We start from the raw sequence: 17085 nt of genomic DNA, 5'->3' as shown, positions 1-17085 counted from the left end.
AAGAAAACTCCTAGAGTGTAGTTGTTCTTAATTGACTTTCCTCCCTAAGCTAAAGAAATGTGGAAATAGACATTCGAATGTCCATTGTCAATGGTTCAGGATGCATTCATTTCGTTTCACTTTTTCTTGCAATTACTCTGATTCTTATACTCATACTATTCAGCTCAGCTGACCTAATTCATAATAGTATAATCAGAATCTAATCAATGGGATATAAAAATAGGATAGGACATGTGGGGTTCCATTTGTTCTCTTTATAAAAGGCCAACATGGCAGCCCTGATAATTTCTTGTTCAGCTTCTCTGCTTCTAGTAATGCCCCAGTTTTTCCAAGCCCATGCTCCCTCTCTCAAAGCACAAAGAGGATGTCAGTGCTGAGAGCGTAGAACCTTACTGGACTATTGTGCTTCTGGCAGATTTTAAATGAAACTATTAGAAAGCATGTGTAAGCATATACACATATGTCTATGTATACATTTTATTTTTTAACTCATAATAAATGTAAGATTTTAGGATACAGTATGACTTCCAGTGCACATATTCTAGTGTAATGACAGATCATCAAAACTGACTTATCTGTCACCTCAATAGAAAGCACACATCCAGTGCTTGTTCCCAGGTCAACACAGTACTAATTTCCATGAACAAAAGGCTTCCTGCAGGGGCATAAAATCTAACTGATGAGCTAAGACCAACATGGGCAGGCTGTCAGATGATGGAAGATAGTCTGTTAGAAAAGGGAAGGGGTACGGCATAGACCATGCACATATGAGGAATTCATGTTGGGTGGGGCTCCCATGGCCTGGAGTTGCTGAGTAGTGTGGAGACCTTCTGCAGCTGTGCTAAATTCCCTCTTCACTGTGGACTTGGGAGAGGGATGTTCAAGGAAGGATTACAGATAGCATTCTGGATTGATGGTTCCCTTAATCTCACCTTTCGTAATTTCTTTAATGGTTATAACACATGGAATGAGACTAAGGTCCTCTGTTTGCAAATGTAGTGTATGCCCAGCCAATCATCAGCAAAGCCAGGCCTGACCTGCTCCGAAGCCATTTCATCCCCACCTTGGAGAAGCTAAAGAAGAAGGCGGTGAAGACTGTGCAAGAAGAGGAGCAGCTGAAGACTGATGGCAAGGGGGACACGCAGGAGGCTGAGCTCCTCATCCTAGATGAGTTTGCCGTCCTCTGCAGGGACCTCTATGCCTTCTACCCCATGCTGATCCGCTATGTGGACAACAACAGGTATGAAGGAGTTGTCTGGAAGCTGCCAGCTGCTCTCCGAGGCTGGTTTGTACAATCAAATGACAGGGAATGATGATACTGCTTTGTGTTGCTAGGGAGATGAAGGAAGCTATAGCTACCACTAGCAGTCTTTCCACCAGCAGTCAGAACATATATGTACAGTGGTTTCCTTAGCCGGTGATTTTGTGTGGATTGAGGCATGCATCCTCATGGGCCACTACAAGGCAAGGGGCAGCGGATGGAGTAAGGTTTGCATTGTCTCATTTTTGCTGCTCACTAATAAACTCATTCAATGGCTGTCCTTGACTGCCAGGCACTGTTCATGGCCTTGAGGGAGGGAGAATATTCTTTACCATAGGGGCATTCGTTTTGGAAAATAAAAAAAGCACACACAATTGAAAAAAAAAGTACAGCAATATTGAGAGAAATAAAGGGAAGGGCGAGTAAAATGCAGTTCCTTAGCTGTGATGTTACTGGGAGAGCAGCATTTGAGCAAAGACCTGCAGGAAATAAGAGGCTGGGAACCATAAAGGTCCAGAACAAGAGGGAAGAGGGGCTATGGGTGGAAGTCCTCAGGAAGCAGTGTGTTCAGGATGTTTAATAGTTGAAATGCTCGGATGTCATAATTAAGCAAATTGATTCCTGTAATACCAGAAAGTTTCTGTATGAGCCATCCTATATCAAGACCCAGTATGCTCATTTGGCACATAAAATTTAATTGTGACATAATGAATATTGAAACAGTAATTTGAGATGTATGAGGGCCTGTAGTTTTATATGTCTGTAAGGAAAGCATTTGTAGTAAGGAAAGTATTTGTAGGACAAACACAGATATTTTTTAGAGAACCTTAACATGTGGTACTGAAGACCCATACTGTATTAGTTCCCTTTCTCCTACCTGGCTGTGACCAGAAGATAACTGATGGGAGACAACTTAAGGAAGGATTTATGTTGGCTCATGGTCTGAGGAGACACAGTCTGCTATGCAGGGGAATGTGAGGCGGAAGGGGCTTACTTACATCTGGGTGGATAAGGGAGCTGAGAAAGGAGAATATCATAGTTTCATTGTCTGCCTCCCTTTTTCCTTATTTATTCAGCCTGGGACCCCAGTCCAGGAAATGGTACCACCTACCTACCTTCAGGGTTGGTCTTCCCATTCACATAATCCTCTCTAGAAATACCTTCATAGCCATACCCAAAATTTGAGTCCTACCAATCCCTAGACATTTTATTTTTTTAACCTTCATTTTGATTTTATGTTAATAGGTATTCTGCCTACATGTGTGTATGTACCCCATGTGTGTATGTCTTATCCCCTGGAACAAGAATCACTAACACTTGTGAGATGCCATGTGGAAGCTGGAAATTGAATTCTGGTTTTCTGAAAGAACAGCCAGTGTCCTTAACCCCTGAGCCATCTCTCCAGTTCCCTCCCTAGATATGTCTTAACTCAATCAAGTTAATAATCAAAATTAGCCATCACAAATCCACCCCTTGTTAATTTAATACACAAATATGTCACTTTAGACTATACTATTTGACATATGCTTTCCCCCCTCATCAAATATATAATTTTCCCAAACTGACTCCCCACTTCAATACCAACAGGGTACCCAACAATGTACACTAATTTTAACACTATCCGGAGTTACTACAGATCTTTCTGTAGGACTGACCCAGCTTCAAACACCAGTCTTATATATGGGGTGCCCATGGGTTGGGGATGTAGTTCTGAAGTAGAGTGTTTGTGTAGGATTTTTAAAAAGAAATAGCTAACAAATACTACAATCATTAATTCACACGTGAAGTTACATACGCTGGTCCCACACAAGATTGGCCACTCCTACCTTAACCTCTGAATGATTGGATCCTGATAGAGGAGGAGGGGATCACTGTCTTTACTTGTGCACCCTCTGGGTCCACCTGGCTCCAAAGGATAGCTCTAAGCTCCTGGTCACTAAGATGGCCTATTTATTTGTAATAGATCACTAAACAAATAGACAATAACATAAAAGAGCGATTAATGGGGAAGAGGTAGGGAAGCAAGGTGGTAGGTGTTGTATGGTATTTAATAACTCTATTAGCACTTACTATGACCCAGTCAGCCCTCCAATAATCAAGTCAGAGTCCTGTCAATTTATTTAATTAGCTTTAGCACAATTACTGGGCTATTACCCCTAAAATATTTTCCTTCACTAGACTGGCTATTTTCCAGTTGTGCTCCCCAAGTTATTTGATGTTTGAGTTGCTTTGCTCCCCATCAACCTGTCCTCAGTAGCACTTCTCTCAGCCATGTGCTCCTGGTCCATCTCATATAATGGAGATCTCTTGCCCTCCCATCCTCTCTCTCTCCCTCCCATCCCCTGCCTCTCTCCCTCCCTCCCTCCCTCCCTCCCTCCCTCCTTCCTCATTTTCCTGTCCCCTATGCCCCCTTTGTTCCTCCACTGTGTTGACTAAGAATTGGGTGTCAGCCACTATTATTTGACTAGTCAGAGAAGATTGGTGAGCAAAGTTTAAATAACATCATTTGGTGTCCTGAGAATGCTTCTTAGGACTGCAACCAGATCTTGAGGTCCATTGTTTAGCATCTGAACACATAGCATCACCAGACCAACCCAAGGAGAGGACAAGAGTGGACAGCACACACTGTGTATGTATAGAAAACTATCTAAACAAATTTCATAAATAATGTTAAAGGGAAGTGACCAGGCTAGCCACAGTTTCTCTGTGCAGAATATAAACTCTGTGAGTCCCCTGCTCAGAATGATTGGTAATAAACAAGGCCTGGGTCAGAATACTCGCCCATAATAAGAGAAAAATATCATAATATGTGTTAATACGGGGAAATGAATTGATTACAATTTTTATTGAAACTGAGGGAAAAGAAATTCTTAGTCTGTCTTTGGGGCCATTTACAGCCCTCTAGTTTACTGGGGGCGGTGGGGGGGGGGGAAGAAAACACAGGAAATGTACATATTCGATTTACCTGAAGGCTCAAGTTAACAGAAATATTAAGATTAGGCCCTTTCTTGGGAAAGTCCAGAACTCATGGAACTAGCTATTTCCACTGAGAATATGTTCTTTCTTGTAAGTGTTTCAATCCTCAGGGCCTCCATAGAACTCAAGAAAGCATTTAAGATTACTGATTTATTAGAATATAATTCAGGAACATCCAAATAGAAATGTGTCGGTTTGAGGATGTGCAGCGTCCCCATGATCTCCTGGGTGTAGCAGCCTCTGGCACATCAGTGTGCTCGCCTGTCTAGAAGCCCCTGAGTCTTACTTACTGTTTAGGAGGGTTTGTTGATGGTGGTATTTTGTTGTGATTTCTTTTGCTTTGCTTTGTTGTAGTAGACATTGAGCCTAGAACGGTTTGCCTGCCATGCAAGTGTGCAACCACTGATCTTGGTCTTTAACAGCTTTATAGGTGGGCTTCATTGCCTGATTGTATCAGTGGTCATTGGTTTTTGAGTTTGAACTGAATCCTCTCTCTCTCTCTCTCTCTCTCTCTCTCTCTCTCTCTCTCTCTTTTTCCAAGAGTTTAGGAATAAGATCGAAAGTCCCAACCCTGTAAGCTGATTCCAAATCCCACTAGAGAGTTCTGGTCTGTCTGGGGCCCAGGTACTCTCCTGAGGTTATCTAGCCCCTCATCAATATGTGGGTTTATTTTGAAATGACAAGTCTCATGTCATTCATAAACCCCTCGATGGCCAAAGGGCTTTGTTACAAAAAGCAAAAGCTACTCCGACTGCTCAGGACCCCCTTTGCCAGGAATAGAAGCAAAGGCTAAGTATTTCGCCATACCACACTCTCTCACAGTTGAAAGATTTATAATCTGGGAGTGACAGAAGGGATGCAAAAACAGTCGAGAGAAGAAAACTGACTTTGGAGTTGTTTCCCATTCTGTCATGGCAGGAGATTCATATTCATTTTAGCTTTCATCTTTGTAACATAAGCTGTACTTAAAGTAATTTGTATGAGATTACTTATATTTAGGATGTGAAAGAAAACATCTTCTGCATACATATTGTCTACACACATATGCATAAACATGTACATTAAGGTTAGAATATTATATTTCCTTTTCTAGCTACAGGAAATTATACTCATTTTGACAAAGGAACTCTGCTCTTAGAGAATCAACTTTAGTCATTTCCGATAACGTAATTATGTTAGCAATTTAATGAAGAAATTTGTCAGAGCTTGAGGTGAAAATAAAAATAAAAATGGGGCAAGATTGCTCCTGGAATAGCTTTTGAATTGCGTGTCACCGCGGATGATGAAGACTCAAGAGAGAGCGTGGTCTGTTTACAAGGTGCTTGACAGTTGCTAAAAATGGCAATGTCAGAGAGTCTTTGAGATCATCATTAATTCATTCATCTCTACTATTCAACCTGTTCCTCCCAGAGCGTCACAGCCATGTGAGCCTACTTAGAAATACATCCTTTCAACATGAGTGTCTGTCCCTTCAAAGTCCTTTCGTGAGAGTGAAAGCAGAAAGTGTCTGTACTACATTATACTGAGAGTGAAGTGTAGAAGAAACGTGTCCGTGGGGGCTCATGCCTGTAAACGCAGCACTTACGAGACTGGGGGGGGGGTGTGTGTGTGCTAAGACTTGAGCGTAGGCTAAAGAGTGAGACCCTGAAATAAAAATCCAGAACTGCATACTTTCTAACTTGATTATTTTGGAGGATATGGCTATGCGTTATGATAAAAATAATTCTTACATTAAAAGAGACTGAGACCTTTGCTGAACCTCAAAGGCAGAGTTAATAATACATCTTAAGGTCATTTAAGACTGTTTTCCTATTGTGTACTCAGCCTGTTTGTTTAACTTGCCTTTAAGTGAACAATATAACAGCCAACCTTGCTTGCTTTGAATTTCCCATGAAATCAGCTTTTATAGGCTAAACCAATGCATAGCTGTAACCTTAAGTACTCTTTCCTGCCCCTGATCCAAGAGTAATGCATGCACATTTGAACATGTGTTATGATAATCATTTGCTAAAAATAGAAAATGCAAGCCAAAAGCAGTCTTATAAAGTGGATAGCCACTACAAATATTGAACAAAGCATTCAGATATGGCTTGATAATGTTTATTTGATATTTATCATCCCTTGTAAAATTTGGTTAAAGATTTCTGTGAAGTATCCCCCCATTCCTTTCCCCACGTGATACTTTCTGTGCTGGTCAGTGAAAGAAATCACAAAACTTTTGTTTGGGACAAACATACAGGGTTAGACAGATGGACAGATTTGAAAGGCAACCTTCAGACAGGTATAGATTCAGACTCATAAAACAGGCAGACAGGATGAGGGAAGACACAGGGAGACTGAATTAGAGAATTCAAATCTGGGCTTGCTCTTAGTCAAGTGATACCAAGAGGAAGTGCTCTGCGTTCTGCCCTTAATTCGACACCAATACATTATTGGTGACTCTGAGTTTATTATTAATGCATTAAAAGAAATGCAGGAAGAGATGTTGGGGTCATAAAGTGAGGTTTATTTTTGCCTCCCTTTCTATTCTTCCTTTGACTCTTTTGTTACCTTCGTCTCCTTCCACAGTCTTTTTCCTAATCAAGGGATGCCCCCTTCTTTTCCTGGTGTTCATGGGAAGTGGTTGATCTGGTCAGTCCCAAAAGTTGAAGACTATAAGACTTTCAAGAAGGGAAATGAAAAGATTTGCCCCATCTTGGGATTTTCTGCCCATTTCTCAATGTGAATAGAGATTTGAGATAGGAAAGTCTTCTTTTTCCTTAGGGTCAGCCTTGAATAGATACTTTCCACCAAAATCTGTCCCTGAGCTTTCAGTAGAGTGGAGGACAGAGAGCAGTATATCTTTAGAGTCCAGTAGTACTTTCTTCATCCAAAAGAATCAACTGACTTGGACTGATGGAGTAGAGGAGCTGACAGAGATATTGTTGTTCCACCTGAAAGAATAATGCCTATAGGCTCTAAGCTTGCTCTCTAACACCAGAGAAAACTAATCTTTCATGTAGCAACACTTTAAAATATCAAAGAAATTCTATGTCCCATCTTCCTCTCATTGTTTTAAACCTTTGTACTTCCTTCATCCCTATGGGATGGTGTTTGAATCTCCTTTTGAAATGACATTTCCATTAGTCAGTGTTGAGCCTGAAGCTGGCAAGATACACAAGAACTCTGGGAAGATCAGAATACACAGAACTTGTACAAAGATCAGGGTACATCAGTGCCCATCTCCTCTTGCCTAGAGACAGAAGTCAAGACGGATCCAACAAGTTTCTAAAAGAGCAGTGATCTTTTTCCCTTCTCTCTGGGAATCAGAAATGTGTTGGACATAAATATGAACTTGACCCTATGACTTTTGGTAAATAATAAAATCCATTTTAGAAGCTATCAAAAGGAATTGAATTAAACTCTATTCAGCGGTCATCTTAGGCCAAGACCTGTATGGAGTGAAGTCTTGTAGCGATGCTGAGAGAAGGCCTCACCTCAGACAACCTGACTCTGAACCCAAGAGCACAGCTTTCATATCTTTCAAACCATGATCTTGAAAATGTGAGTTTGAGACTTCTTGCTCTTGCCATTGCCGAAGATTGTATTCCATCCTGTTAAGGGCATGTGGAGTTTGAGACACGGTCTTGCTTATGTATCCCAGGATAGCATCAAACTCAACAATCCTTCTGACTTAGCATCTTCAGTGCTGGAATTACAAGCGTACAGCTGTTTCAGACAGGGTCATAAGGACAGGTTTATGTTTAGACAACAAGTCAATGATATGAATACCCAGCTTGGGTCAAGATGGCTAACACTGGACATCTGTGGGGCTGTGAGTCAGCAAAAAATGGTGGGTACCAGATGTCCAGAGGACATAAAAATATGTAGTGATGTAATGTGTTATGTAACTATTTCTGGAAAAATGCTACTTTTGTGTGACTTTTTTTAAAGTATGGTCAAACCAGAGACTTCAACTTCCCTAGCCTGCCTGCAAATGCTTATCTGCAGACTTGTGAGTCAACTTCTGTGTGACCTGTGTAGCAGTCTGTGTATGTGCCAGTGTGTACCTGGGTGCCTGCCTGCATCTGACCACCTCACAGTCTATAAAGCAACCTTCACCCAGAGTGAATAATTTGTTTTCTCTGCCTGAGATTCCACGTGAGTCTCCTACTTCCTGGCATCACAGCAAACATCTTGAGGCACCATAGTCAGCTTGTTAAGATTCCCTCCACAAGGCTTCTTGTTTTCTCTGTTAATATACTGTCATTTCACTGGCTTACGTTGCTTTCCCTATTACCTTACATGGAAAAGTCCCAACCCATGACCTCTAAACTGAATCTCCTCCATTAGACGCCTTGCATTTCATGGCTGCCTTTTAATAGCAATCAGTGCAGATGATATAGGACCCAAGGGTTAGGTAACAATCTCAGTGGGGATCAAGTGCCTAAGTATTGACTTAGATGCTGAACCCTCTGAAATCATCCTTCTGAACAGAGTGAGTCTGAGCAATGGAAGTGAAGGCAAAAATCTTTACTCCTGCAAGTGTCATCTTGGTCTGGCTTGAAGGAGAGGAGCAGAAAGCTTGTGTGCGTGGGAGAAGACATTTAAGAGGATGTTCTTCATCCTCCCCAATCCAGCTTGGCAGAAAGAACTTTACTAGAGACAGTGAATACAAAGTTGCATTTCAGAAAAGGCATGAGCAAAGTTAAATTCCTCCATCTCAAACGACATCCCAACATGAAGGCAAAGAGAACAGAATGAACTTCCACCAGGAAATGGTACCTAGGTTCTCAGTTTTGCTACTCTTGCTTACTGACCATCCCCATGGCTGTGCCTTTCCTTGGTAGATTAGGCTATGACCCTTGCCTCTTCTCACATGAGCCACAGTACAAGTGCACAAAGCTCATTTAAACTAAAACACCAAGGAATGAACAGCTGGTGGTTCTGATAAAATGAGAAATGTAACCCTGAGAAGAGCTTTCTGGAGAAATCAATGTGAAGGAAAATCAAAGAGCTTATCAGTCTCAAACCTCAAACTTGAATTGCATTTGCGCTGGAGGTAATGAAGTGACTATACTGCTTAAAGAGATGAGAAGTCTATTATACAGAAAAGAAACCCAAGGATAGGCAGTGTATGGCCAGTTCGATTATTCACTGTGGGCCCTTACACCTTTGTCTTTATCTCTTTCCCATTGCCTTCCATCTCCAAAGTTATTTTACATTTTAATATGGCAATTAGAGTTCCAGACTTTGGGTTTTTCTTTCTGAACCGAAAAGGTTAAAGCAGATTTCACAGGGCAGAAGCAAAAGGATACTTTTTGCTATGTGATCTCCTCTTAGAGGACTTTTCCAAGAAGTCTATTCTTCAACTTCTACTTTGATCTCATTGATCATTTCCTGGTTATAGGTTAAGGCAGGCGGAGTACCAGGATATTGAGTGGAACAGGATATCACCCTGAACAAAAACAAAAACAAACAAACAAAACATATGTCTACTGTATAATGAAGATGACAGTTGAATTTGAAAACAAGAGTGGTTCAGTAATAATGTTTTTGAGGCTAGAGATAAGAAGGAAGAAAAAAAAAATCTCAAAGTGAATTGACCTTTATAGTGTTTCCCTTCCTAGCCTACCACAGAGCTCTCCATGAGTGAGCAGGACTATCTATCAGGCTTCCCAGGAATACCAGTCATGTCTCTGTCTCTGTCTCTGTCTCTGTCTCTCTCTCTCTCTCTCTCTCTGTTTCTCTTTCTCTCTCTCTCTCTCTCTCTCTCTCTCTCTCTCTGTGTGTGTGTGTGTGTGTGTGTGTGTGTGTATGTATACATTTGTATATGTGAGTGCAGAAACATGTATGGAGCTCAGAATTACTTGTCCTTGCCTCCCATCTTGCTTAAGAAAGGATCTCTTCGGCACCCACACTTTGGTCTTCCTCCTTATTGAGCTTAATGTGGTCTGTGAATTGTACACTGGTTATCTGGAGCTTTGGGGCTAATATCTACTTATCAGTGAGTGCATACCATGTTATGTTCTTTTGCGATTGGGTTACCTCACTCAGGATGATATTTTCTAGTTCTATCCATGGGCCTAAGAATTTCACGAATTCATTCTTTTTAATAGCTGAGTAGTATTCCATTGTGTAAATGTACCACATTTTCTGTATCCATTCCTCTGTTGAGGGACATCTGGGTTCTTTCCAACTTCTTGCTGTTACAAATAAGACTGCTATGAACATAGTAGAGCATGTGTCCTTATTACAAGTTAGAACATCTTCTGGGTATATGCCCAGGAGTTGAATAGTTGGGTTCTCAGGTAGTACTATGTCCAATTTTCTGAAGAACTGCCAAACTGATTTCCAGAGTAATTGTACCAGCTTGCAATCCCACCAGCAGTAGAGGAGTGTTCATCTTTCTCCACATCCTCACCAGCATCTGCTGTCATCTGAGTTTTGATCTTAGCCATTCTGACTGATGTGAGGTGGAATTTCAGGGTTGTTTTGATTTGCATTTTCCTGGTGACTAAGGATGTTGAACATTTCTTTAGGTGCTGCTTGGCCATTTGATATTCCTCAGTTGAAAATTCTTTGTTTAGCTCTGTACCCCATTTTTAATACGTTTATTTGGTTCTCTGGAGTCTAACTTCTTGAGTTCTTTGTATATATTGGATATTAGCCCTCTAAGGGATGTAAGATTGGTAAAGATCTTTTCCCAATGTGGTGGTTGCCATTTTGTCCTATTGACAATGTCCTTTGCCTTACAGAAGCTTTGCAATTTTATGAGGTCCCATTTGTCAATAGGGATCTATTTGATCTGTTTGATCTTAGAGTATAAGCCATTGGTGTTCCTTTCAGGAAAATTTCCCCTGTACTCGTGTGTCCCAGGCTCTTCCCCACTTTTCTTTAACTGTTGTGTCAATGTTTTCTATGGTATCTTCTGCACCTGAGATTCTCTCTTCTATCTCTTGTATTCTTTTGGTGATGCTTACATCTATGACTCCTGATCTCTTTCCTAGGTTTTCTATCTCCAGTGCTGTCTCCCTTTGTGATTTCTTTATTTTTTCTATTTCCATTTTTAGATATTGAATGGTTTTGTTCATTTCCTTTACCTGTTTGGTTGTGTTTTCCTATAGTTCTTTAAGGGATGTTTTTGTTGTTGTTGTTGTTGTTGTTTCCTCTTTAAGGGCTTCTATCTGTTTACCTGTGTTCTCCTGTATTTCTTTAAGGGAGTTATTTATGTCCTTCTTAAAGTCCTCTATCAGCATCATGAGAAGTGATTTTATATCCGAGTCTTGCTTTGCTGGTGTGATGGGTTATTCAGGACTTGCTATGGTAGGAGAATTGGATTCTGATGATGCCAAGTAACCTTGGTTTCTGTTGCTTATGTTCTTATGCTTGCCTCNNNCCATCTGATTATCTCAAGTGCTTGCTGCCCTCAATATATCTGACTGGATCCTGTCCTTCCTGTAATCCTGGTTGAGTCAGAACTCCTCAGAGTCCAGCTGTCTCTGTGATCCTGTGATTCCGGGATCCTTCGATCCTAAGATTCTGTGTGTGTTCCTGGGAGTCAAGCTCCCTCTGAGACCTTGAGATCCTTGTGTGACCAAGCTCCTGGGATCCTAGGATCCTGTGGTCCTGGGTGTGCTAGAGCACCTGGGAGCGGAGCCTCCTTTGGGGGCTGTGGGACTGGCTGCAGAGTTTGTGCTCAAGGTAAACCAATGTAGACCAGAAGGAACCCAACCTATTGGTCAGGCAAGGTTCCTGCACCTCTGGATCTTGCTGGTCCCAGTTACTCCTGGTGGTGTTGGAACACATGTGTTCTACTCATCCCTGATCCTAAGATCCTGGGCATGCTAGAGTGACTGGGAGTGGAGCCTGCTCTGGGGGCTGTGAGACTGGCTGCTGAGTTGGAGCCCAAGGTAAACTGGTGCAGGCTGGAAGGCATGTTTAATCATTCTATGCAGAAATTTGGAAATAGTAATTCACCATGCCTTTTTGAAATACAACTTAACCAAGTGCACAAGATACACACAGGCAAGATAACATAGACAATGACTGTGTTTGACTTTAATTTAGCAGTTCTGTCACTATTGGGTTATGTCTTAATCTAACTTAGCTTTTAAAGGGGGGGGTTGCTTATTTATAGAGGATTTCCAAGGTGATTAAGAGGTTATAAAAGATACTTAGTTTCTGGGACTGGAGAAAAAGCTTAGTTAGTAAAGTTCTTGCCTATAAGTATGGTCCCCAGAAACTGAAGGATTTTTGTTTGTTTGGGGAGGGATACTTTTTATATTGTTTTATTTAAAGGCAGGCAGATCTTTGGAGCATGATGTCTAGTTAGACAAGTCAACATGGAATTCCAGGCCAGTAAGAATAATAATAACTAATAATAATAATAACTAATAAGAGCAATGACACCTGAGGATGTTCTCTGGCTTCTGTACACGAACACATGTCTTCACTGCCCTGCACCACCACCACCATAATTCCACCACCACCAACAACAACAACCTACCTCCACCACTACCACCTACCACTGCCACAACCTCACCACCACCACCCCACCAACAACAACCACCACCACCATGATCACAACCCCACCACCTTCTCCACACTACCACCACAAACCCAACACCACAACCCACAAAGAGATCTGGTTTCTGATCAGACTGTTTAAATGGTAGACAAATTTTTCTTTCAGAAAACTGGCCTTGAGGGACTAGAGAAGTGTTTCAGTGGTGAAGATCCAGGTACTGCTGTTACAGAGGACTGAGTTCAGTCCCCAGTGCCCACACTGTGCCAGTTGACAACTCCCTGAAATTCCTGCTCCAGGGGATCTGATGCTCTCTGTTGAAGTCTGCAAGCACATGCATTCAAAAGCACAGTCCCACACACAATTTAGATTCTTTTAAATCCTCCGTTCAAAGAACTGGCTTTCAGAGTCAAAGGTATAGGGCATAGAATGTTTATGAGGTTCCTACTTTAAGAGGCTTTCCAATAGCAAATGCCAGAGCAGGACTGGATGCCATAGTGGCCATTATTGTCATAGGCTTATTCATTAACTCTCTCTGCCGTAAGGCATCTGGGATGGTCTGTTTCCAAACTTGTGGCTTAACCATCTACTTAGAAAAGAAACAAAGCAAAAGTGATGGTTTTGAAATGTTGGTGTCTGACTGTTGTTTTGCTGAAACAATTCTTGAAAACTTTGATAAAAGTATAACTGATACTTATCCCAATTCTGAATCTGGACCTAAATGTATGAGACTTACTGTCTTCATATGGTAATGCAGTTTAATCTCATATATATATATATATATATATATATATATATATATATATATATATATATATACACATACTGCTGTTTCTTGTGGAGTGTGACCATTGTCATGGCTACTGAATCTCCTGTACCTATTCCCTTGCTTCTTAATACAGATCTAACTGGCTCAAAAGCCCGGATCCTGATTCTGACCAGCTCTTCCGCATGGTGGCCGAGGTCTTCATTCTGTGGTGTAAATCTCATGTAAGGACACACCTGGGCTCAGGATTTAGAATGGTTTTGACAGGTATATATCTGGAGAAACTTTCTTTTAATGCTTTGTTTGTTTGTTTGTTTGTTTTGTTTTTCTCCATTATCTTCCTCAACCCTGCCCTGGTCTAGAACTTCAAGAGGGAAGAGCAAAATTTTGTGATTCAAAATGAAATTAATAACTTGGCATTTTTAACTGGAGACAGCAAAAGCAAGATGTCAAAAGTAAGTCTTTAGAATTCCATTTCAAGGATGCTTCAGCCTTGACCTCAGCCTTGTCTTGTATCTAGGTCCTGTTCTGTGGGGCTTAAATAACGCACTCATCTTAGGTTCCACGTATAGCCAGCAGCCTCTATTACTGTTTCACACACATCATGCCAGAAGAAGTTCCCGTTGAACAGCAGTGTCGTCATGCTTTGCAAATAAAGGGGTGCTTGTATACCAAAAAGTTGAAGTCTCAACACTTGCCCAAGGCATTTGAGAGGTCCCCAAACAGACACTGCTGTGAATGGCTTTAAAATAGAAGTGTGCCCAGTACAGCCACACCGCAAAAGCACAAGTGTGCAAAGCTGCCGTCTGATGGGTCAGGAGGAAGTGCCCTTGCCTTTTCACCTCCTCAGCATGCACCCTGGCTTTACGCTTGTTTTCTTTCTGTTTGAAATGCCAGCATCTGTTTTATTCCAGATGTGCTGACCTCTTAATGCCTATGTTCATTTTTCCATGACATTCGCCCTCAGAAAACCAAATGTCAGTCCATCTCCCTGCAGGAGATATTTGAAAGAGGGCGTGTCACTCTACTGGCTAGGGACAAAGCTCACCTATAGGAGGGAAAGTAAACTTGCATCTCAATCTCAGTCAGCTCTATACAATGAAGCTTCATTGTCTTGACTGGAGAGAATTGCTAGCCATGCTTCTTCAGTTGCACATACAAAAGCCAAGCCTCCTTAAATGTGATGTCTTGTTACTGGCATTGTGGCTTACTCTTGGCCCTATTTCCCTGAGAACTGTGCCTTGGGGAGGTTTGGCTTGTATGTCAAATGTAAATAGCCTGTAATAGCTGAGAGACAGCCATCTCTCGTGGCCGGCACGGTGCTGCTGCCTGTAAGGAACACAGAGGTGGAGTGTGCATGAGGACCCCTGAGAAATGAAAGGTAAGTCTGGCAAGATGGGAATCATGGGCTTGTAGTGAGGGCCTTGAGCACCTTTCTAGGAACTCTTTGGGATGGACAACCAGCGTCTTGGCATAGCAGGAAAGAAACTATTATGACACCACAATGATAATCTGAATACCCGAGGCTATACCAAGTGGGGCAGCTGGTTCCAGTCAGCCACTCAGCACTGCCTCTTCTGTCTTTCATCTGTTTTAACACTAGCACTTCTTCCAGTATCCAAAATTTGACTGTAGAGTTTACAATCTACTCTCTAGTACACATTAGAGTACACTTTTAACATATGCTGCCAAATAAAGTTGACAGTGAACTGTGCTCCTATACGAAGCTGACAGATTATACTCCAGGAGAATCTTGACTGCAGTGGAATCTTGTGGTGTCCCCTTTGGTGCTTTAGATACACTTGCCTGGTGTTCCACATTCCTTTTGCATTTACCTGTTGATGGTCACAGCTGTCCACTTGGGGACCACAAGCCCAGGCTTCCCAGACTCCAGCTTATCTAAGATACCTTTGCAGGGTCCTCTTGTGGCCATCACAAGCTGTCCTTTAACCCAGATTTCCTACCGAAATTCAGTAAATCCCAGGTAGATGTCATGCTATCGTTTACACTGGGTAGATCCTCTGGCCGAGGACTGACCCTGCTAGCATCCATGGCAATCTGATACAAGGTCCTAAATCCCTGATGAGCAGGAATGGGGAAAGCCATCTCAGCTCTCTAGTGATGAATGGATCTTCAGGGACTTCAAGATTGGGAAATAATAAGGCAATAGAAACTCATTTCACAACTCATCCACTAAAAAACTAACACAACATTCTATTCCTTCATGATGCTGAATGAGGAAAGGGGGCATTTGCCTGGTCAGAGGATGTTCAAGACGTGGGTATTTCCCTCTTGGAAGGGTCGTCTTTAAGAGCAAACTGCTTCACTTCCACAGAGGCTCATCACCAATTGTTTCTGAGCATTTTGCATTCACACCAACCCTATTGCCTCAGAACAGAGGAAACAGTAGTAAAAAGACAGAAATAAAAAGGAAAACACCTGTGGCTGAGGTGCCAACTAGGGCTTTGTTTCATTCATTTAATTCCTCAGAGTCCAGCTTTCCAATCTGTATAATGGGGTTGAGCTTACAATCCCAAGAGAGTCTGGTTAAAAGTCAGTTTTTAGCAGCAGCTGTCAGAATATCATTTGATGAATGCTTTAAGACAGATTCATTGCCTCCAATAAATAGCCCTTTCTGGTATCTGAGGATAGAAAGCTATCTATGGGAAGCTAGGGAGGGGATTTTCTTCCCTATCAGTTGACTCCCTCTTGCCCTTGCTTCTGTCTGTACAATGAAATATTCTCTGCGACTGTGTCACCATCGCTTGTGTTTGTCTCTGTTCTTGGTTGCACTCTTGTGTTGTATAAATGAAGAGGTCTTCCGTGCATATGGAGGTCTTGGTGGAGGCATCCATCTGTGAATGCTGCATGCCACACACTGCATACGTCATGCCTGAAGGCAAGGAAGCACAAAAAATATACAGTGGGCCACGCTGTTCCCACCCAGTTATTCTAAGATCCCTTCTAATCCGTGTTGCTGGCAGCTAACACGGATTTCTTTTTTTTGAAAGCTCATTGTATATTTTGTTTATAAAGCACACGTTTGTGGATATATATTTAGCTAATGTGACTAGCTGAGCAAATGCTTTGGCTCGGTTTGGTTTTTAAATGTACTTTGTTTTCTGATGATACGGCGGCAGCTTCCTCGGAGGGAAATGGTAAGTTAGAAGGCATTTAGCCAAAGAAGTGTTAAGCCAGTCCTTGACCAAGATTATAAACCGTTGAGATACAGGAATTGGGGTGTGTTTTTAGTGGGTTGAAAAAGGACAGGAATTGTCTTGTGAAGGTACATTTGCATATTTCAAGAGCACACAAAATTATGTGTGAGTTTTGTTCAATGCACACGCACACACACACGCACACACACACACACACAACACAGCATTCTCTTTCACTTCCTTGCTCTGCATCCTTTCTTCTGTTTTCTTTGTTCTTACATTTTTGAAGCATCTCACATTCATATTCTCTCTGTATCTCTGTCTCTCTCCTTCCCTTCCTTCCTTCCTTCCTTCCTTTCTCTTCTCTCTCTCTCTCTCTCTCCCTCTCTCTCTCTCTCTCTCTCTCTCTCTCTCCCTC

General features: G+C 41.8%; 1 protein-coding gene across 1 annotated transcript in view; it reads left to right on the top strand.

The window, feature by feature from the left end:
• The window catches only part of Ryr3 (ryanodine receptor 3), a 525260-nt gene that overhangs the window by 455439 nt on the left and 52736 nt on the right, over positions 1-17085 (top strand). Inside the window, 3 exon segments of the mRNA XM_029536054.1 lie at positions 1000-1240; positions 13646-13733; positions 13872-13964. Coding sequence (XP_029391914.1) covers positions 1000-1240; positions 13646-13733; positions 13872-13964 — 422 coding nt within the window.

Source organism: Mus pahari, chromosome 3, assembly GCF_900095145.1.
Source record: "Mus pahari chromosome 3, PAHARI_EIJ_v1.1, whole genome shotgun sequence".
Taxonomy (NCBI): Eukaryota; Metazoa; Chordata; class Mammalia; order Rodentia; family Muridae; genus Mus; species Mus pahari.
Note: the sequence above shows the minus strand (reverse complement) of the source record. Positions and strands in the feature narration are given on the sequence as shown.